At 38.8% G+C, this 25,489-nt stretch overlaps 1 protein-coding gene and 1 pseudogene across 1 annotated transcript in view; both read left to right on the forward strand.

Moving 5' to 3' along the window:
* On the forward strand, window positions 4,018-23,254 carry LOC109831034 (annotated as a pseudogene).
* Window positions 24,524-25,489, forward strand: part of LOC109851546 (GPI mannosyltransferase 3) — a 20,840-nt gene continuing 19,874 nt past the window's right edge. Inside the window, exons 1-3 of the mRNA XM_020421740.1 lie at window positions 24,524-24,770; window positions 24,849-24,966; window positions 25,324-25,428. Of these exons, the coding sequence (XP_020277329.1) occupies window positions 24,538-24,770; window positions 24,849-24,966; window positions 25,324-25,428 (456 nt within the window). The 5' untranslated portion in view covers window positions 24,524-24,537. The remainder of the gene's footprint in view (window positions 24,771-24,848; window positions 24,967-25,323; window positions 25,429-25,489) is intronic.

The following is a 25,489-nucleotide window of genomic DNA, read 5'->3' on the forward strand; positions in this document are numbered from 1 at the left end:
TTGGTTCTCCCGTTGTACCTCCAACGATCAAGTTAGTTGATGAACTTGAATGGGGTTAAGAAAGAACTGTGTGTTCTTGTAATTGTGCAATATATGCATTTGAGGATCAAATTTGTGAACCCCTTTGATGTTAAAATGGTATATGTATTTATACTCAGTACATAAGTGATAGATTAGTCACTTCCGCCGAGCACAAAAGAGTGATGACAAAGTGTGGGTTGGCAGCTGAGTCAGTCTCTCCTTTACAGGTGTCGGTTGGCGACTGGAGGGAGGATCTCCTCAGGATTAAATGAGAAGTGAGAGGGAGTATGTCGGTGGCCCACATAGTCCGATGAGTCATAAAGACTATTGGGGTTAGAGGTATGATGATGCCTGCTAAGCATTAAATATGATGTGGACACGTTGTCAGCAATGATAAGTTCGAAGCAGAAGTTATCCTTTAGCTTCATCGAGAAGTAACGACTTTCGAGTCGTCCTCATGAGGCGTTAGTCGAATGGCCGAGTAGACTCCTAGTGAGTCGTCTTCGACAAGAAGGTCGACTAATACCGCTTTTTCAGTCGACATGAAGGAATATCGACTAGTCCAGTCGGCTAAGTCGGACTCTCTATTGGGATCGGGCCACCAAGTTGATTGGGGCGTTGATTGCGGAAATACATCTGTCCGTTACCTGTCAATAAATTGTATTTCGATGAGTGGGAACACCATAACACATTTTTTATAACTCACAGTTGTACCATTTTTATAAAAGTAATGATCTATAACATCTCATTAACTATGCACCTCTTCATTGTCTCAAAATATTTAGTCATTCACTAGCATATATTAATAATTTATAATGATAATAAACTTCATAAATATCTATAATTTACTATAAAGAATTATTAATTATATAAAGTAGTAAAATTATTTATTTAATAAATTATTGTACATAATTATAATTATTAATAATAGTATAAATAAGGATTGATTCTTTATGCTGTAAAGAATATGATCTTGTTCAATAATTAATATCGTTTTAGTATTAGATCCTTAAAATTTATGCGACATATACTTTTCTCTTCATTTTCCCAAAATATTTGTTCATTCACTATAATATATTAATAATTTATAATGATAATAAAATTCATAAATATATTATTATTTATTATAAAAAATTATTAATTATAATGAAAATTATTGTACATGATTAATTATTAATAACACTATAATGAAATATTATAATGATTGATTCTTTATATTGTAAGAAATATTACCTTGTTTGACATTATAATATCGTCTTAGTAATAAACAACTGGATATTATAAATTAAAAATATGTTTATTTAGGAAAATTATTTTATATAAAAATATTGGATCCTTAAAATGTATGAGACACTCACTTTTTGTTGAAAAGTAAATGTCTCATAAATTTCAAGGATCTAATATTTTAATATGAAGTATTTTTCATAAATTTTAATTATAAAATCTAGTTTTTTATTATTTAGACAATGTTAATTATCAAACAAGATAACATTCTTTACAACATAAAGTCATATAATATAATTACGACCCAAAAATCACTAAGTATTAATATTCATTAAGACGCTGGCACGTGCCCCTGCACGTAATCAAACAAATCCCTAACCGAGACGACTCAAGCCATTTTCGCAGCCGATTTGATCGGTCGACAACTTGTGCAGCTGAATCAAAAGGCGGTACTTGTCAGCTAATCCATCAGATCGACTCGTACTTAGCCTACTGATCAGCTAACAACTCGCGCAACAGAGTCAAAAAGAGGTTCTAGTTGGCCCTTGACCAAACAAATAGAGAAATGATAATTATCTCAAAACACTCGCTAACCGACTACCCCTGCATTAACTGCTCTGACAAATCATCATTACTCTAGCCCCTATAGTCATATGACTCATCGGACCCAATCAGCGCTAATCACCTACTGTTGTTCTCTTATTATATGACCAGATGAATCACCTTATTCCATGACCGACACATGGAAGATGATTACCGACTCATCTGCCTAGCTGGACCCAACCCAAGTTACCTCTTTGTCCTTCCAATCCAATATAAAACAGAGCAGCATTTTTTCAGGCAATTTTGAATTACTCTATCTCTATATTTCCCACTCAAGATCAATTACTAACTTGATCATTGAAGGAATAACCGGAGATCCCAACTCCGCCCTCTTATGAGCTCGTTATTTGCAGGGAAGAACAGTAAATCCCAGAACCTACCATCTGAAGGAGTTTGAGGACCTAACACTCTCATAATCCTCACATAAACCCCTTGTTTAATAACTGACATTAATAGTTTGGTGCCCATCATAGGGCCTTACTTCAACCACGATGTCTAGTTTTGAGCACCCTAGTAGGCATGTCCACCCAGTCCCTAAAGAACCACGTGCGAACTACGTTACTCAAGCCCAGGTGGAGAATCCGCTAAGCGGATCTCTCTATCTTTCTAGCAGCAGTTTGTGGCTTTCACTAATAAACTTCTCAATCGAATTCATCCCCAACAACTTCCCTCATCACTAGCTCCACCACTTTTAGCAAGCCAACCCTTGGCCGCTCCTCCACCACCGGTGGGGCAGCCGTTGGTCCCTCCAATGCCTACGTATGTCACGCTCATCATAGAGACTATGTTGAGTACATGTCTCCTCAGCCGCACCAGCAAGCTCGCTTTGCGGATCCTCACCGGCATTATCCGTAGTTTGTAGAAGCCACAGGAGAGAGTCCTAGTCCTGGTCGTGATGACCGAAGACACGCCGTTGGAGGAATATCACAAGGCCCTAGGCAACATCATGCCTCTCCAAGCCCGTCAACCACAAATGTGACATCATGAATGCCTCTTGTGAGAAATTTAATACACCTCTGGTAGAGAAGTACAAGGGTGAAGGAGATCCAACTGAGCATGTCCATAACTACTATGACATGATGACCATGTTGTAACTGTCAAAGGCAATCATTTGTAGGTACTTTCCCATCACTTTGATAGGAAGCACTAAACTATGGTGGAATTCCCTGGTGAAGAAGTCCATTGATAGCTTCGAACAGCTCAGCCAGAAGTTCGTGCATTACTTTTTGGCCGATACCAAGCAGAAGTTGTCTCCCTATATATTAATACAAATGAGGCAGGAGCATGGAGAGAGCCTGAGAGACTACATCAAGGGGTTCCACATCAAGAGGTTAGAAGTTGATGACCCTGGGAGTGCGTTCGCCATGTCAGCCATCATAGCTAGCCTACAGGACATCAATCTCCACGGTCTCAATTGCCTTTTTGGGCCCTCGACTACGTACTTTTCTCAGCCTTTTCTTCTTCTTGACCTGAACAGCTAAAGGCGTCGACACTGCTGGCCTAGTGGCTATCTCGGCTGCGCTTCCTTAGGTGCTAGATCCCGGTGGTGGCATTTCACTGGCCTCATCTAAGGCCCTTCATGAGCCCCCTCCTGAACCTGAGCTAACGGGGCCCTCGGCGCCTTGATGTTTCCTGGAAGGTTACCAAAGTCACCCTTGCTACATCCTCAGCAAAAGGAGGCTCGCAATAGATACTAACTTCTCATAAGACCGAGTTATCAAGTAAGGCTTCCATCTTACAAGGACCTGAGTATGTGTTTGCTCCAGTGCACATCTCTCCACACTGGACAATGGCCCCACCTTCAGAGCCTCCCTATATATCTCGGGCCAGTCTGAGCAGCCTAAGTCCGAGTAGTTTCTCAACCTTCCAGTCTTTGTTCGACTCAGGGTGATCGGTGACTATCATGTATCCCCCAATACCTGAAGGTGGAAATTGGCTTCTTGCTGATGCACCTTGATGATAATGAGGTCGCTGAGCAAATTCAAGGTTGGGTCGACTCCCAACCAATGACAAATATCAACAAACCCTACCAGGGTAGCAATTGAATTCGACTTCATCTGCATCATCGATATTTTCAAAGCCTCAAAAACACGATGGAGAAAGGGATGCAATGGTAGATGTAAACCATATTCCAAATGCCTTATATACAACGGAGCCTGACTTGCAATTATGGTCGAAGACCGACTGGGAACTGGCGCCCCTGCGCTGCTGATCCACCGAAGTAAAGAGGAACGAACTACGACAGCAATCTTAAATGTTAAGACCGTCTATGTACGCTGCCGTTCTCGAACCACTATGAACGCCAAGCCGTCACCTCAGCACGCTCGAGCATACTTGCTCTAACTATGCTCTAGTCAGAACTGTCAAGCGTTCAGAAGCCGCTGGATGTCGCCATCCAGAATCGCTAGTCTGAGGCATCACCGAAGAAGCAGACCAGATGAATTAGTCACAAGTCTTTTTGCGGTTTGGGTTCAAGATCTTTGAAAGCAGTACCCATACCCTCATACGCCACAGACAAGCCATATTCATAGGTAGACTCAATTAAATAACTGTCGATATCTCAATGGTCGACACAATTCTAAGCCAACAACCATTAACCCTGAAATCCAAAGAAACCACTCCAGAATCGAGGCACCCCCCGCCTTAATTAGCTCACACTCAGGCACGAAAGAAGAGGCGACATCAGCCAAGAATTATCCTTCAGCATCAGTAACATTACATTCAAAATGACTTCTCAGTCACCCCTCATTAATGCACCTCATGACTCGACAAACCATGATTTCATTTGGACCTAACCTACACTGATTCCAAGTGAAAGGGGTCAATTGTTATGACCTAAAAATCACTAAGTATAAATATCCATTAAGACGTCGACACGTGTCCCTGTACATAATCAAACAAATCTCTAACCGAGATCACTCAAGCCATTTCTGCAGCCGATTCGATCAGCCGACAACTTGTGTAGTCTAATCAAAAGGTCGTACTTGTCAGCCAACCCACCAGATCGACCTGTGCTCAGCCTATTGATCAGCTGACAACTCACATAGCCGAGTCAAAATATGGTGCTAGTCGGCCCTTGACCAAACAAATAGAGAAACAATAATTATCTCGAAACCCTTGCTAACCAACTGCCCCTACATTAACTTCTCTGACAAATCATCAATACTCTAGCCCCCATAGTTTTTACGACTCATCGGACCCAGTCAACGCCAAGCACCTATTGTCATTCCCTCATTAAATGATTAAATGAATCACCCTATTTCGTGGCCGACACCTGGAAGATGATTGTCGACTCATCTGCCTAGTTGGACCTGACCCAAGTTACCTCTTTGCCCTTCCACTCCACTATAAAAGGGAGCAACATTACATGGGGTAAGGGTTGGTTTTTTCAGGCAACTTTGAATTACCCTATATCTATATTTCCCACTTAAGATCAATTACTGACTTGATCGTTGGAGGAATAACCAGAGATCTGAACTCCGCCCTCTTAAGAGCTCTTTATGTGCAAGGAAGAACAATAAATCCCAGAACCTGCCATCTGAAGGAGTTTGAGGACCTAACACTCTCATAATCTTCACATAAACCCTTGTTTGATAACTGACATCAACAAAATATTAAGAATTATTGTCATTGTTTAATTAATGTTGTAATAGAATATCTACATAGCATACATATTCAATAATATAAATGATTTAATTGTTTCAATTGTGTTACTTAAACTAGTGATTACATTATTATTTAATAATTATATTGTCAAATAAATTGTCTAATAATATAATAATAAGCAAATTTAAATAACTACTAAATGTATGTTAATAATAGTATAAGTAGTATAATAGTATAACTTAAATTTTTTTAATAATTTTGTAATAAAATAATTTTATAAAATATTTATGTATAATTTATTAGATAATATAATATTAAATACAAAAAATATATCCACATGCAAAGCTTTTACTAGTGTAAATAAAAAATGATTCGAATTAGAGGTGATATAGTGAGAGTTTGATGATCCTACAATGAAATCAGAAATGCCCTTCTCTTCCCCCACATAATTCATACAACATGATTTAGCCATCGTTAAAAGGGTGCCGCATCGAGCGGCTGAGTGCATAGGAACCCTCCCGTTGCCTTGAGTCCGAGGCTGGCTACACTTAGTTTTCGATGACTGAGATTGACAGTTTGAGTGCACCGGTATCCCGGCCCAGCGACGAGTCATCCAGCCTCGTGGCCTCCTCATCCCGTCATTCCTCAATGCTCCGAGGCTGTTTTATATTATTCGAGGTCGGGGGATATCAAGCGTCGTTGTTCCAGGATGCCCCAAAACTTTCCAGTCGTTTCGGAGGGCGGGGATCGGGATGAGAGGCGAAAGAGAGAGGAGTGGGGACAGACATCAGAGGATAAATAGGTTTGGGGACAAATTTTCAAAACAGTCTTCTTTAGACTTTTATTCTAAAAAAAAAGACCTATTTTGAACTTATTTTTAAAAACCGACCTGGTTTCAATCTTGGCGCTGAAACCAGGTCGGTTTTTGAAAATATTTCTTCGAAACTTCACAGGAGTTGAACTCCCGTGAAGATTAACAAATTTTTATCTAGTTGCTAAAACTTCACGGGAGTTCAACTCCCGTGAAGTTTTATTGCTTAAAACAAACTTCACGGGAGTTCAACTCCCGTGAAGTTTGTTACAATACAAAAACTCCACGAGAGTCCCATGGAGTTTCAGTCAAATTTTTCAGAGAATTTCTCTCTGGAAAATTAAGATTGTAAATCCACAGGAGTTGAAATCCCGTGGAGTTTGGCCACCCCTATATAAGGTGTAGACCCGTGAACTCATTCCCAAACCGATCTCTCAGCTTCCGCACCCTAAACCCTAGCCCCTCTCTCCCTTGTCCCTCGCTGCCGCTGTCCCTAGCCCCCTCTACAGCTACTGCCCCCAGTCCCCACCATCGTCGCCGCCCCCAGTCCCCACCGACGGAGTTGACCGCTCTCGTCTCCGTTGTCATCGGAGTTCACCGAAAATTAGCGCATCGACAAATTGAAGGTAAAATCTTTTAAAAAAATTTCTCCTAATTTCTTGTATATTCTCACTATTTCATAGTGATTACATATAAGAAATTAGATTTTAGAAATTAATTGTGAATTATTTATAATTTTGTGAAGAAAAATTAAATAATTTTGTGGATTTAGAAGGGAAATTATCAAAAATGTAAAAATTAGTGTTACTACATATGTTTGACATCGATATATGAATTTGGTTAAAATTATGGATGACTAAAATTGATATAGGACTTAATGGTAAGTAACATTTTTTAAAGTTTTTTCGTGTAATATTGATCTTGAATTTTTTACTCTTCAGAGATAATGATGAACGATCCAATCATAATTCTTTATTCATATGATGGGAAGATTAACTATCTTAAAAATAATATGCTCGTTTATGAAGGAGGTGTGACGAGACCGTTGTTTATAACAAAATCATGTACTTTCGATGAATTGGTTAATGAATTACACAAACTTACATTAACCAACTCACGTGAGTATCACCTCAATATTATTTGTAATTATCCTATTGTGGGGAACAGAACAAGCGATATTCAAATATCAAGTGACTATGATATGAGTCTCATTGGAGTGTTACACGACGAGAAGCATTCGGTCGAATTATTTATTAAAAAACATCAGAGGAATTTGGACAAATCGTTGAATCACGACAGAATGTACTCCCGCATGTTGGAGGACCTTAAAGTTGACTCCGTCAGCTTTTTATCTCCGCAACAAGATGAAGGTTGGACACAATCAAAATACATGAGCGGTCCTTCGTTTGTGGGCACTTCAAATGCTTTCGATACTAACATGACCCATTAAGAAGATAATGCAAGTGTCGAATCCGAGAATGATGATGAAGAGGACAGTTTACAAATTAATAGCATGACGTTGATAGATCGTGATGAAGGGGATAACCAACACATTGACGGATGTTATACTAATAATGAGTATGTCGTCTTAGAGGATCCGTCGCCCGATAAACTTCAAGGAGAAGAATGAATTGATAACTCTATGATAGAAATTATTCCTATTGGCACTAATAGCGGTGATGATGTACAGGGCGAGGACTTCTCATTCATGAAGGGGGATCTTTTTGAAAGTAAGGAGAAAGTAATCCATGCACTTTGCTCGTATGCCATTGCAAAAAATATTAAGTTTATGCCAACAAAAAATAACACAACAAGCTATAATGTGGTTTGTTTTTATCGCAAAGATGACAAAGACGTAGATAATAGTGGATACCGCGACGACAATACGAATTATCCTTGGAAGCTTAATTCACGCTTGGGTGTAAGAATAGGCGTGCATTTTAAAATTACGGCATACAACGGACTCCACACATGTAGCAATCCTCGATTAGAGATGAATAACAAGCATACATCCTCTTATTTTATATATTGATTGATTTTACCGCATCTAAGGGAGGATCTTGATCTAAGGCCGAAAGATATTCGTCTTTTAGTGCATAAAGCGACCAATTTGGATGTATCATACAACAAGTGTTAGAATGCTAGGAGAAAGGCGATGATAAAAATATTCGGGGATTGGGATAAATCTTATGATATCTTACCTTACCACATTATCTTGAAGCACTCAAAAGAGAAATTCCTGGGACTATCTTTGAAGTATCATCAGAAGCACTCAAAAGAGAAAATCCTGGGATTGTCTTTGAAGTATCATCAGACCCTATTGATGGCGAAGAACGACAGTTCAAAGGTGTATTTTGGTCATTTGGGCCTTATATTAAGGGGTTCCAATATTAATGTCCTCTTCTTAGCATTGATGGCGCCTACTTATACGGTAAGCACAAAGGCGTTTTGCTTGTTACAACCGGAGTTGATGCAGATGGCGGGTTGTTTTCTTTGGCATTTACAGTGGTTGATATTGAAAACACAGAGAATTAGGTGTGGTTTTTACATGCATAAGATATCATATCCCTAGTGTGGGGGCGCGATCAATTACATTCATATCTGATAGGATAAAAAGAATTCCAAGAGCACTCCAATAACATTTCCTGTCACCACATGCACATCGTTATTGCCTGCGACATATTAAGGACAACTTCAAGAAGAAGTATGGAAACAGCCAGCTTCAAGATTTTCTTTGGCAAGCCGGTTGTGCAACAGAAAAATTAGTTTATGATCAAATACGAGAGAGGATTAAGTTCATTTCACGAGCTGCACATGATTAGATCGAAACTAGTTTGGGACCACACAATGTTGATAAGTGGGCTTTATGTGAAGATGGCGGGAAACGGTTATGTACGATGACTATGAACTCTTCTGAGAGTTTCAATGGTGTACTCAATAGAGCACGCAGTATGCCAATACAGTCACTAGTTGCTAAAATATTTTACAGACTTAATAAATTCTTTCTCCGATGTTGCATACTTGGTGAAAATATCCGCTCAGAGCTCACACCGAATGTTGAAGAAATACTAGCGGCTCAGATTGTGCAAGCTCGATCCTTTCATATCGTAAAATACAGTTTTAATGAATGGGTGGTTGTAGGCTGTCTAAAAATCATAATAGATAGCTGATCCCCATCAAGCTTCAATGATGAAAGTTACAATCAGATGACTTTCATGCTGAAAAATGAAAACTATAAATGGGAGGATTTTCACATAGATCAAGAAGAGTTACAATTCAACGACACTTCCGACAATTGATATTCAGTGGTCTTCACAACCAACTGTGAGAGTTACAATCTGATGACTTTCACACCCCACAACAGCTAAAGCAAGGATTACTGAACAATGGTCCTTGCAACGCTTCACAGAAGAGATTACAAGTCAGCTAACCCTTTCTAAATGCGGAACTCATCTTCGCGTTACAATTCTTGAAACGCAGGTGACCCCCGCGTTTCCAAGCTGCAACAAGCGAAACGCGAGCGGCTCTCGTGTTTTTTACGTTCGGTCAACATCCAACTCCGCGTCTTAATTCTAAGACACGGAGTTAGGGTCCTGAACGCCAAATTGGGCGTTTGACTCATTCAAATACGAGTCGAACGGTTTTAGAATCGTTTCCCCCACGATTTGAGGGATTTTTGCCCACTTAGGAGCGGATTTAGGGGTTAGTTACACCCCTTATCCTCCTATAAATAACCACCTTATTCAACCGAGTAAAGGGGTTGAAGATTTTGGCAGCTAAACCACATAAGGTTGGATTTTCTGGAGATCAAGGGCGAATTCTTTGGAGATCGAAGATTTCAGCTAGATTTTGAAGATCAAATCTCGAAGGATCCTTCAGCAACAGCAAATCTACTTGGCTATTAACCGAATTTTCGGTTCTAACAACTCTGTTACAGAGTTTCAACTCGCTCTGAGTCCTTAAACTCGTTAAGAGTTATTCAACAAACTTACCACGTAAGTTAATTATTCCCACAAGACAAGACGGTCGGATTGTCAACGGAGAGCAAATTCAACGTAGGTATTCGAAGGAGGCACCCCATCGCTACCGTGAAGAACCCAATTTTAAACAAAGGAGAGAATCCAGATCATTCTCTTCTCTTTTGTAATCAGGATACCTAATTGTAATCGAGATCAAAGGAATACAAATCAATTTTCCTTCATTTCTTTTTACTATAAATTTTCCACAAACAGAGGTCATTGAGGGAATATCACATAGAGAAAGTCGTTCTTACAAAGTTAATATGTTAGTGGATCACACATGTACGTGTACTTGCTATGTACCGCAACTATAATGGATTCTTTGTTCACATGTTGTCGTGACTTGCTCTAATCTATAGGGTAGTGCGAGGATTTCACATTATAAATTTGTCGTGGCTTGGTATTCTACTTACAACTATCAACAAATATACAAAGAGTGTTTTTGTCCACCATATGATAGTCGACATTGGACACAAGACGGGCCACAAATATTACTTCCTTTGTATAAAAGGTTGGCGAAGCGCCCTCGTATTGTACAAATTAGAAATAGTATGGATGACGGTCGTGAAGGAATTAGGAGAAGAAATAAGTATAGTAGATGCGATCAACCGGGCCATAACAAAAACAGTTGTCCAGCTAGGATTAGGCGTTGATTTGTAATATGTAGTATTTTGTACTATGTTTGTTCCCGTATGACATTCGTAATTGTAAATTGTAGCGTTTCGTACTATGTTTGGGATCTAATTTTAATGTTTGGTTTCAAATTATTCCTTGTTCACATTGCACATTCGTTTGTTGTAATATGTTTTTTTTATATATGACTAAGTCAGTCATTCAACTGAAATATCTAACACATTGTACATTGTCTTCTAATATTTTAATCTCAGATATATTCATTATGGATCTGGGACCGATACATCCCGATATTTTGTACCTCCAGGAGAGTCATTGTTCAGACCATATTGGCTTGGGACAGGTAAAACGTGGTTGGTATATATATTCCTTAGCATTGACACTAATTTTAATTTGTCTTAATATACTTAATTAATTTTGTTTGATGTGCAACCCGTTCCAGACATTTGTGGAGCTATTTTGGGTTGTATGTAAGCTTATTTTGTTAAAATTTGTAACTTTTATGAATTCTCAAATACTATACTTTTGTGGATCAATTATTGTTTATATATGTACTCTTTGTGAGTATTGTTTGATTCGTGTTTAATTCATGGATGAATTATGTATATATTGTTGTAATTCAGTGCATATAAGATCAATTATTATTAACAGGTAAAAAACGTATATGAGTTACGTTACGTATATACAAAACATGCACAGGCTGCTGTGCATGTTTTGTAAAACCTGTAACTCCACGGGAGTTCAACTCCCGTGGAGTTACAGGCTTAATTTTTTAGAGAACGATTCTCTAAAAAATTTGATTGAAACTCCACGGGAGTTGAACTCCCATGGAGTTTTTGCACTGTAACAAACTTCACGGGAGTTGAACTACCATGAAGTTTGTTCAACCAATAAAACTTCACGAGAGTTGAACTCCTGTGAAGTTTTAACAGCTAGTTAAAAATCTGCTAAAATTCATGGGAGTTCAACTCTCGTGGAGTTTTGGAAAAATATTTTCAAAAACCAACCTGGTTTCAGCGTCAGGGCTAAAACCAGGTCAGTTTTTGAAAATAAGTTCGAAATAGGTATTTTTTGAGAATAAAAGTCCAAAGAGGACTGTTTTGAAATTTTGCACATAGGTTTAGCGAGGGAGACGTGATTGCGGTGCCTGCAGGAGTTGCGCTTTGGGCTTACAATGATGAAGATCAGCCTATTGTTGTTGTTACTTTTTCGATACTAGTAACAATGCCAATCAGCTCGATCGAAATCGAACAGTTAGTATCCCCGGATTTTATGCTTCTTTTTAACAATAATATTGTTTTTTAAAAATACCCGAGTTATATCTTAAAATAGAATTGTGATGGGTATGACAATAAATTCAGCAAACATTAAAGGATGAAAAATTCTAAAATTAGTTGTGACTGTGACTTAGGAAATATTAGGAGAAGTTATTGAAGTGCAAATTAACTTTAGGCATATAAGTGCTGCCAAAAAAAAAGGAGGACATATAAGTGCAACATCGGAAAAACTAGATCTTCTTGGATTTTGCTTTACATGTTATATGATCTGCTCTTTCTTTCTTATAATCCAACATGTTTTTATTATGAATTTTTCAGGAGTTCTTGCTTGCCGAAGGCAAGTAAAGAGGCCAGAAATTCAACATTGAATAATAAACTCACAATGACGACAGACCCTACAATGAAAGTTGTATGTGTCCATACTTATTTTATGACGTACACATATAAAAGTATCATTTTATTTGCAAAAGATTAAACAATAGTAACACAAATAAAAAGTATAGCAAATCAAGATACAAATTTATGTTATTAGATATACAATTAAATATAATTGAAAGCTAATAGTCTAATATGGATTATGAGAGGATCTATTAATGGGCTTAAATAATAAATTTTAGATTTTAATTATGATGATGATTAAACACTTATGATAGTGTATAAGTTAAAAAACTCAATAGTTAAGTGTGATTTGGTGAGAGTAATCCTAGGATGAGTGACCTTCTGGAAAGTTATAGAGTTGAATGATGATGCTCTTCATATTTTTATGGTCTATATGCAAATATGTGTCACTACTACTCTTGACACATATATGTGTTGAGTTTTGTGACACATATATGTGTCACCACTCTCGACATATATATGTGTCGTGAGTTTTATGACACATTCTCACATGCATAAAAAAGCGCTCTCCACACATGCTCTAACCATACTTCTGGTATGTGTCATGCAAATTTGTGCGACACAAAAATGTATCGTATTGAAATAAGAAATGTATCATAATTTACAAACTTTTATTCTAGTGAGAGATGGGATTGTGAGAGTAGAAGAGGAGCTCCAAGTCGACACGCCGAGAGAGGAGAGAAAAGAAAAATATGAGTGAAGAGGAGAGTGAGAGGGGAGAGAGGAGGGTATATGTATTAGACCAGAGTTTTTGTTCGATGAGGATCAAGGAGAATGTCAATGATGATGCGAACCGTGCCGATGTGTAAAATCCTAAAGCAAGAAAGCTCACCAGTTTGAATAGCCAAAAATTGCCTATTCTGAGGTATCTCCGGCTTAGTGCAGAAAAGGTTGTTCTTTACAGTGTGAGCAATTGAAAGTTAAAAGATTTTATTTCTTTCAAACATAATTAGTAGGGTTAATTACAGATAGACTCTTGTACTATCACCAAATAAAACCTACTATCCCTGTAGTTTCATCGTCACAGATAAACCCGTAAAAATGGGTCAAAATTTTCCCTCAGGATTCTATCTGCAATAATATAACTGCAACAACAGAACTATAGGGTAGTAAGTTTAGATTGGCGATAAGTACATGCGATATATTCGTAATTAACCCTAAATAATATATCACATTCGTCCTCTGATATGTTCGTTTTCATTTTTATTTAAAGCATGTCCAAAACATCCGTTAACTAATAGATAAAAGTTAGATATTCCTGTTATCTACCACAATCTAGTCAACATTAATTTGATCATCTTTATCCAAAACACTTTCATTGCCCCACATTAGAACATAAACGCCCACGCATTATTCTACATTACCCACAGCAATGGCCGGATCCAAGTCATCAACCACCACAGAAACAAGGTCAATGACAGCTAACTCCGTAGGGCCAAATCTGTTGTGCGCAGCGGAGCTCGAAAGTCAAATAGTACACGAACAAGAACGAGGAAGATCATAACCAAAACACAAGTACAAATCACAATCACAGCAAGATAAACCAATTTACGTGGTTCGGCAAGTTTCCTACTGTAAAACCCCGTATTTTTGTTATATAGATATATGAATTATTAATGATAAATAATTATATTGAGGTCATAGATATACTTGATAACAAGTTATTAGAGAAGTATGAGTAAAATTATATAGAGTTTTATGCATTGGTTTTGGCAAATTAGCAAAACATGCACGGATCTGAAAATGTCTGCTCAGTCGACTTATGAGTCGACCAATCAGTCGACTAATGAGTCGACCTGTGAGTCGACTGACAGGCTGATTTCCAGTTTTTCTTTTTATTTTGTGGGTTGGTTTGGTTTTGTTTCGAGTTTGACCACTTATATAAAATCTCTCCTACCCGAAACCAACCCTAAAACCCATCAGATATCAGAGAAACCCTAGCCCCCTCTCTCCCCTAAAACCCTAGCTTTGTTGTTGGAGATTTTTGGGGATTTTTGGAAGAATTTTAGCGGGTTTTGGCGAGGTGCAGCGAAGGTGATCTTTCTCTCTCGGATTTCAGGAGTTTTTCTAGCATACCAGAGGCGAGTAACATCTCGCCCAGCCTCACCCACTGTTTGTATAGTTTTCTTGAGTTTTTATTTCGGATTTTTGAGCCTAAAACATATCATGTATAAAAATAGATGTTTTATGTTATAAGCTGCAAGATCTATACTTTTCAGTTAGTAAAAAGCTCACCAACGTTTTTGTAATGTAGATCCAGATCTAAAATTAGTTTTTAAACATGGGTTTCATGTGATTTAATATTTTCAATACGTTTTTAAACATGCATAAATATGTTTAGGGTTTTAATGTAAGATCTTACATGCAAATCTCTCATTTCTATTGATACACATGTGTTAGAATCAGAAATATGTTGCTTGACATGACGAAAAAGAACTTTAGTTTAACGTTTTTGCAGATAACCATCATATGCAGCAAAACTAGAAATTTTCTGCTCAGTCGACCAATGAGTCGACTCATAAGTCAACCAATGAGTCGACTGACGGGAAAATTAATAGTTTTGTGTTTTGTTCTGGTCGACCAATGAGTCCACCAATCCCAGTCGACTCATGAGTCGACTGATGAGGAATTTTCTAGTTTCCTCGGCTTGGATCTGTTTGGGTTGTTTTAGTTTAACTAAAACTGTTTATGCTTGTTTATTGTTGTTGCGTGCTTTAATATGAACGATGAGTCGCCTCAAATAACGGGTATTAGAAATTATTGTTTAACCTGTATCTTTACATATGAGATGGCATGCGGACATGAGTTTAGGTTTGCACACCGAGACACGTGAGAAATTAGGGTATATGCATCTGTTCATATTTTGCACACCGAGACACGTGAGAAATTAGGGTATATGCATCTGTTCATATATTTCATCTAGTCCATGTATTGGGCAATTATGATGTGTAGTCCAATTAGGGTATATGCATCTGTTCATATATTTCATCTAGTCCATGTATTGGGCAATTATGATGTGTAGTCCATGTGTTGGACATTTATCACATTCAGTCCATGTGTTGGACAATCTTTATATACAGTCTTTGTGTTGGACATCCACTATATCTAGTTTTAGTCCATGTATTGGACATCAGTTTAGACCTTAAAATTGACACCTATACTTGTATAGGCCGGACATGACACTTATATGAGTTATGACATGACCTGGTATTTAAGTTCTGAGATGAGGTTGTCTTCTTTTATTATTATTCATGTATTAGATTTTGGGTTTGGTATTTAGGGATTTAAAAATTTGAGATACAAGGTATATATATGAGGATTTTCTTTTTGGATTATTTCGCTCGACGTACCTATGCTCGTGTTGTAATTTCCTAAATACTAAAATCCTCTTATACATAGGTATTTTCAATTCAATTTGAGCTACAATTGGTATATACATTGAGGGTTCCTCTGTTCTGGCATTATTTTGCTCGACGTTACTTATTGCTCATATTGTAATACCTAAATAGTATTAGTGATTATATTATATATAGTTATATATACTACTCATCATATATTATAATATATATATAATATATATATATATATATTATATATATATACTTATGATACTATATATATATTTATAACTTATTTTTCTGCTATACAATGAGCCTTTCCTGGGGTTGGGATTTAGATGTTGCCTCGCATAGCGCCTTTGACGCTCGTTATCCCCCCCCCCCTTCAAGTAATGCAGCCAGGAGCCTGGAGAGTCGCAGTCGTTCGATGGCACGCCACTTTAGTTCAGCGTTCTTATAGCTTATATTATTTTCTTTTTGAAACTCCACTGTAGACTTTTGTCTAGACATTGAGAGTTTATTCTAAAGTTTAAATGTTGGTGTGTCTTATTTCCTTTTATTCAGACATTTGTATTTGAGACCTTGTTGAGAAGTTCCAGTTTATTCATTTCAGACATTGACTTGTACTTCAGTATGTTAGATGATGAAATACTAATTTGATCTCTATTATTTTATCAGTTGACTCTTGTATTATCTTTTACTTGTTTTTATACCTACACCTATTATTGACTCTACTAGAGAGATAGTAATTGTGATGGTAAAATATGTTATTGCACGGTGTGGTGCGTGGCAGGTTTGACATTCTTGGTTTTACCTTGGACTGTAGCCTTGTGTGAACCCAGTGGTGTCACACCTACGTCCACGGGGCAAGGATGGGGGAGTTCTTACTATTAGAGATGAAGATAATTACAAATAGGGTTACAAACTCACTCAAAAAACCCTAAAACAAGCTCTCTAAATCTCTCACAATTCTCCCACAAAAGGATGTAACAATCTTCTCTCAAATACTGCTCAAATTGTGCTCAAATTTAACCCTAATTAATCATGTTTAGGGTTTTATACAAACAACAAACGAAACAGGTCAGAAACCTGAACCTTGACTCAAACCCGATAGGCGGTCGATCACCAAATTCATCATGGTCGACCGTAGCAAACGACAGAACCTAAAATCTATTACAGGGTTTGGCGGTCGACCACTGAAATCGTCACGGTCGACTGGCAAAAAATCCAGAATCTGTACTAAGTCGTGCACCTTTCCGGTCGACCGCCCCAAAGCTCGCGGTCGACCAACAAGCACTCAAAACTCTGCATGCTACAAAAAACCTGTTCTTCTCCAAAGTTTTCGTCATTTCTACAAATCTCCACCTCAGTGAAGTTTCTCCCAAAACTGAGCCGACACCAAAATATCCAAATATCCCACTTGTTACGTCCAGTACGAAGTGGAATCAACCTACGACAACGGACTCAATTCACAACAAGTTGAGAACCTGAACGAGAGCTCAAACAATCTTCCCCCCTCGAAAACAACAAATCCAACCGGCTGCATCGAAAAAACTGCCTACGTATACTCTTGACCAAGGATTCAAGCTGAATGTAGTTCACCCAAATGGCCTCCAAAGGTCCTCAATATTGAAGAATGTTCAATAGCTTCAAACAATGACCAAATTTCACACCTAAAATAATTTTGGTCAACATATCCGCAGGGTTGTCCTTCGTGTGGATTTTCTCCAATATAACGTCTCCATCATCTAAAACATCAGGAACAAAGTGGAATCTAACATCAATATACTTCGTGCGTGCATGATAAACCTGGTTCTTTGCCAAATAGATAGCCGACACGCTATCACAATATACCTGAATGGTCTCCTGTGCAATCCCTAAGTCCTCCAATAATCCATGCAACCACAAAGCCTCCTTAACAGCTTCAGTCATCACCATATACTCCGCCTCTGTAGTAGAGAGAGTAACTATAGACTAAAGTATACATCTCTAACATACCGGTGCTCCTGCCAATGTAAACACATATCCTAAAGTAGATCGGCGTTTGTCAAGATCCCTCACATCATCTGAATCCATGTAACCAATACAATCCTTTTCTGTCTTCTCATTCTTCTGAAAAATAAAATCAACATCCATGGTGCCTTTAATATACCATAGAATCCACTTCACGGCCTCCCAATGACCCTTTCTGGGGTCGTGCATGTACCTCAATACCATGCTCACGGCCTGTGACAAATCTGACATTATACACACCATCGTATACATCAAGCTATCCATCGTACTAGCATATGGAACCTTCAACATATAATCTCTATCCTCAACTAAAATATGTGACATCAAAGGTGAAAGCTTGAAGTGGGGAGTCAATGGAGTGCTCACTGCCTTAACATTGCCATCAAAACTGAATTTCTTCAACATCTTCTGTAAGTAACTCCTCTCTATAAGCTTCAATCTCCCCTTAACCCTGTCTCTCTCTATCTCCATACCCAATATCTTCTTAACTTCTCCAAGATCCTTCATCTCAAACTCGGATGACATGTCCTTTTTCAACTTTTGAATAGCAGAAGAATTTCTAGAAGCAATAAGCATATCATTAACATATAATAACAAATATATAAACTCACCATCCTGTAGCTTGTGCATATAAACACATGGGTTATATAGGCTCCTTGTGTATCCATGGCTAATCATGAAGCTATCGAATCTCTTGTACCACTGTCGCGGTGATTGTTTCAAACCATAAAGAGACTTCTTCAGCTTGCACACCAAATCTTCCTTCTCTGCAGCTTTGAATCCCAAGGGTTGTGTCATGTAGATCTCCTCATCAAAATCTCCGTGTAGAAAGGCTGTCTTAACATCCATCTGGACCAAATCTAAATCCAATTGTGCCACTAATGCCAATAAAATCCGAATCGACGAATGCTTCATAACGGATGAAAATACCTCATTGTAATCAATGCCCTCAAGCTGTGCATATCCCTTGACAACCAATCTGACTTTGTACCTAATGTTCCTAATAGAAAACCCCTCTTTCTTCGTATATACCCACTTACAACCAATAGCTTTCTTTCCCTTAGGTAGCTTTGCAAGTTCCCAAGTGTTGTTCTTCTAAAGAGAACGCATCTCCTCCTCTATAGCTTCCCTCCACCTGATCGAATCAGAGCTAGACTCTGCTTCCCTGAATATAGAAGGAACCATATCATCAATGACATCAACTTATAAAGTATATGCAACCATGACATCATTGTATCTAGCTGGCCGACGAATCACCCTTCTAAGTCTATTTGCTACAATGGACTCCTGAACATGACCATGCTCCTGAGTCTCACCATCCACCGTATCTTTTAAATATTCGGCTGTCATCCTATCTCCTTCCAGTGTCACCTTTGTAGGAGCCTCAATGGATACAATGCTATCTAGAGTGGATGGAGTCACATCATCCTCCACCTGTTGCGATATCCTACTAATCTAGTCTTCCTCCGCATGCTGAGGAACTTGAGGTCTTATCATGTACGCCTCATCAAATATGACATCTCTGCTAAAGACTATCTTCTTGTCCTGTGGATCCCATAACTTAAAGTCTTTAACACCTTCTCTAAATCCCATAAAGACTGCTTTTCTCGCTCTCAGATTTAATTTTTTATCATTGACATGATAATAAGTAGGACACCCGAATATCCAAAGCAACTCATAGTCACTAACCACCGAACCAGACCATCGCTCTATAGGAGTTTCCCCTGTATCGCAGTGCACGACAACCTATTGATGAAATGACTCGCATAAACTAACACCTCGACCCAAAAGGATCTAGGCAATCCACTCTGTGTCATCATACATCACACCTTCTCCAACAATGTATAGTTCAATCTCTCAGCCACCCCGTTCTGTTGTGGTGTCTCTTGAACTGTGAAGTATCGCCTAATGTCGTAATCCCGACAAAACTACAGAAATGAATCACTCTTATACTCTCCACCATTATCTGAATGAAGAGTCTTCATATTTTTACCTATCTACAACTCCACTTTCTTCTTTCACTCCACAAAAATATCCAGGACCTCATGTTTATGCTTTATGATATATACTCGATTTCTCCTAGAATAGTCATCAATAAAAGTAACAAAATAATTTGCCCCACCAAGTGATGTGTGCTTGGAAGGGCCCCAAACATCTGTATAAAAATAACAAAATAATTAGCCCCATCAAGTGATGTGTGCTTGGAAGGGCCCCAAACATCTGTGTGAATATAATCCAATATACCTTGGATGTTGTGAATAACAGTGTCGAACTTCACTCTAGTCTTTTCTCTAAGTACACAATGCTCACATACCATCTTGCAGGTTTTCGCACCTTTCAATAGCCCTTATATTACCAATGTCTGCAGGGACTTATCACCAGTGTGTCCTAAACGCATGTGCCATAAGCTGGTAGTGTCCTCCTCTGTAGTGATAGAAACTGTCAGACCCCCTGTAACTGTTTTGCTCTTCAAGTAGTATAGATTGTTTTTCCTGATACCTCGCATCACCACCATAGAACCCTTCGTGACCTTCATAGTAGCATCCTCTAAGATCACTCGATAACCTCCTGCCTCAAAAGTACCAAGAGAAATGATATTCTTCGTCAACTGCGGCACGAACCTCACTTCTTTCAACTCCCTAACCACTCCGTCATGCATCCTGATCCGGACTAAACCAATACCACTATTAGCCCCATCAAGTGATGTGTGCTTGGAAGGGCCCCAAACATCTGTATAAAAATAACAAAATAATTAGCCCCATCAAGTGATGTGTGCTTGGAAGGGCCCCAAACATCTGTGTGAATATAATCCAATATACCTTGGATGTTGTGAATAACAGTGTCGAACTTCACTCTAGTCTTTTCTCTAAGTACACAATGCTCACATACCATCTTGCAGGTTTTCGCACCTTTCAATAGCCCTTATATTACCAATGTCTGCAGGGACTTATCACCAGTGTGTCCTAAACGCATGTGCCATAAGCTGGTAGTGTCCTCCTCTGTAGTGATAGAAACTGTCAGACCCCCTGTAACTGTTTTGCTCTTCAAGTAGTATAGATTGTTTTTCCTGATACCTCGCATCACCACCATAGAACCCTTCGTGACCTTCATAGTAGCATCCTCTAAGATCACTCGATAACCTCCTGCCTCAAAAGTACCAAGAGAAATGATATTCTTCGTCAACTGCGGCACGAACCTCACTTCTTTCAACTCCCTAACCACTCCGTCATGCATCCTGATCCGGACTAAACCAATACCACTAATAGGGGCATACATGATCATTACCCATAAGTACGACATCCCCTCTTTTCAGCTCCTCAAACCTGGAGAACCAATCCCTCCTAGGATAAATATGATATGTGGCTCCCGAATCCAACATCCACTCTGTAGAGTCAGCATATCAAACCGACGGTAGTGCAGGGTATGAATAGCCTGAAGAATCTGAATCTAAATGTTCACTAACAGATTTTTTAACATTCACTTTTGAAGCTTGTACAACTTTTCCCTTATTCTTCTCGGCTTTGTCTTTTAACTTTGGGCAGTCGATCTTCTAATGTCCTTCTTCTTTATAAAAAACGATATTGATTTCTACCAACACTCTTATAACCACCTCTATTTTTCGATTTTGAATGGTTGACTTGGCGACGGTTTGGACTACGACCTCGAACTGCTAATGGATCTGCCGATGCTTTCTCGGAGGGTTCACCATCACTCTTCCTCGACTCATAATTCACCAATGCTGAGGTCACCTGCTTGTAACTAACGGTAGTTCTTCCATTAATCATAGTGAGAACGAAAGTTCCATAATCATCCTCCGGCAACGAACACAAAAGTAGCATCGCCTTGTCTTCATTCTCAACCATGATGTTCACATTGGTCATATCTGAAAGCAACTTCATGAAGTTATTAACATGCTCCCTAATAAAAACCCTCTTTTCATCTTGAACTAGTAAAACCTCTTCTTCAAGTGAAGCATATTCTCAATGCTCTTCGTAAGATACTTCTCATTGAGCGCTTCCCACAATCTCTTCGCCGACGTCTCGTTCATCACATCATAAATAAGATCCGACGTTAAGCATGACCGAATAACTCCACAAGCCCTACTGTTCATTTTTTTTTCAAACATTGTCCTCTATGTCAGCTGGTTTCTCTTGTAACTCAAGAGTCTTCTTCAAATTCTGTGCATCCAACACATCCATTACCTGACACCTCTACAAACCGAAATTGATCTTGCCATCAAACTTCGGAACATCAATCTTTGTATTATTGATGCTCAGACTCTGTATCGCCTTCGTAAGAGACGAACCTGATGTGCTTGCTTCTCCCATGTTGTTAATCTAGCTCTCTAAATAAGAATCCTTCAGCGAATCCTTCGAACAAACCCCAAGCTAAACCTGAAGCTCTGATAACACTTGTTGTGCGCAGCGGAGCTTGAAAGCCAATTAGTGCACGAACAAGAACGAGGAAGATCACAACCAAAACACAAGAAATCACAATCACAGCAAGACAAACCAATTTACGTGATTCAGCAAGTTGCCCACGTCCACGGGGCAAGGAGGGGAGAGTTCTTACTATTAGAGATGAAGAGAATTACAAATAGGGTTACAAACTCACTCAAAAAACCCTAAAACAAACTCTCTAAATCTCTCGCAATTCTCCCACAAAAGGATGCAACAATCATCTCTCAAAGACTGCTCAAATCGTGCTCAAATCTAGCCCTAATTAATCATGTTTAGGGTTTTATACAAACAACAAACGAAACGGGTCAGAAACCTGAACCTTGATTCAAACTCGATAGGCGGTCGACCGTCAAATTCGTCGCGGTCGACTGCGGCAAACGACAGAACCCAAAATCGATTACAGGGTTTGGCGGTCGACCGCTGAAATCGTCGCGGTCGACTGACAAAAAATTCAGAATTTGTACTAAGTCGTGCACCTTTCCGGTCGACTGCCCCAAAGCTCGCGGTCGACCGACAAGCACTCAAAACTCTGTTTACTTCAAAAAACCTGTTCTTCTCCAAAGTTTTCGCCGTTTTTACAAGATCCCAGAACTTTGGGGTTTTGACACAGTCGAGAAATGAAGGATTTGAGTATGTCGTTTTCTATACAAACGACAATGCGATGGTGAGCCCGATCATGGGGAAGAGCTCGGCGTTGAAGGGGATGCTGGAGAAGGTGATCATGAACTCGTATCAGATTTTGAGGGAGGAGGGGAGGAGGGTGAAGCATAACAGAGGGGAGGAGGGATATTTTGTTTGCTCAGAGGAGTGCTGGAGGACGTTGTGCTTAAAATGTTCGTACATTAATTAATGTGCTTGAGGCTACAGCTTTTCTATTAATGTTTAGCATGCGTGAGATTATGAATAAATAAGGCCTTGATGATATAAAGTGAGGTCCGATGTATTTCTCATCTAGCAATCGAAATATATCATAAATGTTCTCTTTTACGGCAACTTACTTATCGCTATCTGATATTGCTACGGCAAGTGTTCAGACTTTACACACAAGATGAGGTGATGAATCACTGTGTACTTAAATAGAATTATGGTTGATTTAACATAAAATTCAAAAATTAAAAATTTTTAACTTTTGATCATCATTCTCATAATCAGTTGAATATTTTTCATATTTTATAGCGTATTAAAATGGAAATTTTAGAAAATTCAGAGACTGCAAGTGGCGCCAAAAACAAATAATGGGAATATTTGTGCAAGGTAGGAAAAGTTAATGCCATTAAGTTTTTTATATTAATCCATCAAATCTTCAATAATTTCATACTGGGTCCCCAAATATTTAAAATTTCTCAAAAGTCTCTCAAATCTTAAGAAATCTTGCAAGTTAGTCCATCAGTGACTAAAATACCCCCAAAAGCCGAGGTTTGCCTACATAGAGATTTTTGGATTTAAAAAAAAGATGAGGGCATTTTGGGACCATTATGCACGACCCCTTTGAATATGAACAAAATTATCAAAAGCGCTAGGCGGTCTAGGCATTGAACCTGACGCCTAGAGCCTAGGCGGCTAGGTGGGAACGTAGGCGACGGTGTAGGCGGTTTTCCTTTTTTTTCATTTTTAAATTACAATTGATAATATATGCCAATGTTATAGAAAACGTAGTCGCTAGATTGATGCCTAGACAAATTTCTTTCTTTGTTTAGGTGGTGGTGGAAGATGTTTTATTGAAAGTCGAAGGATGTAGATGATATGCTGATAGTTAGAGGCTAGAATTGTTTGGAGGTTGGAGTCATGAAGGTGACAACAAAGGAAATTATGATCAGGACTAAAAAGTGCAGTAAACAACTCACGCTTCCCTAGGCGATCCCATACCTAGGCGGGCAACTTAGATACTGCCTAGGCACTAGGTAGACAGCTTAGGTACCTCCTAAGCCGAGGCGTATGCCTTGGCGGAGACTTTTTAAAACATTGGATGTGAGGGATTTATGAGCAATTTAGGGACTGATATAAAACTGTTGAAGATTCGAGGGACTAATACGAAAAAAACCCAAAAATGAACCGACCCGGATCTGACCCGACGATCTTTAGCAGACCCCCGCCAACCCCAACCAACAGGAAGGGAAGGAAAGAAAGAAAGAAATGAGCCTTCACCGACGAAAAGCTCCCATCTCAGATCCAAACCTCCGTCAAAAGGAAACAAAACAACAAGAAGAATCATCGAAAACCCACTTAAAATCAAATCTTCCATCGGAGAATCGAATATTCGTCTTCTGCTTAGCGTTCAGATGCATAAACTCCCTCTTGATCCAAACCTACTTCAACCCCGACGAGCACTGGCAAGCCCTCGAGGTTGCCCACCGCATCGCGTTCGGGTACAGATCCTCATCCTTATCGGATCCACACCGTTTTCAGACCCGAAACCCGGTTGCTGACAGCTCTCAATCTTGCAGGTACGGCCATTTGACGTGGGAATGGCAAAAGGGGATCCGCAGTTATTTGCACCCGTTAATTTTTGCTTTGCTCTACAAAATCTTGGCTTTCTTTCGACTCGATGCCCCTTGGTTTATGGTAAGTAAAATTATTAGTTTACTGGTTTTTAGCACTGCAAAGGTATTGCCTTTATATTACACTAATATTATGATTCGGTAAATACTCATTCAAAATGAACACCTGTGCGTAGCATTATGGAAAAGTAAACAAATTAATCAAAGCAAATACTTATTTTACTATTTTAAAGATAAACCATCTCAATTAAAAATGAGTTAGATGTAAATAATAGCACGGAAGCTAGAGAGAGATGACTAATATCTCTTTCCAAGAAAGATAGTATCACATTTCTGCAACAAGTGACAAATTTTTTTTATTAGAATACTATAGATTATTGCATTTTTTTGCAATTAATTACAGTTTTAATTGATTTATTAGGCGAGGGCTCCACGGCTTCTGCAGTCAGTTTTCGCATCAGTTGGAGATTTGTACTTGTATAAGCTTGCCCGTCTAATGTTTGATGAAAATGTTGCTCAATGGGCAGTATCCTTTCGGCAATTCACCATTATTTTGTGTGTGTGTGTGTGTGGGGGGGGGGGGGGGG

The sequence above is a fragment of the Asparagus officinalis genome, chromosome 1 (assembly GCF_001876935.1).
Source record: "Asparagus officinalis chromosome 1, Aspof.V1, whole genome shotgun sequence".
In the NCBI taxonomy this organism is placed as follows: Eukaryota; Viridiplantae; Streptophyta; class Magnoliopsida; order Asparagales; family Asparagaceae; genus Asparagus; species Asparagus officinalis.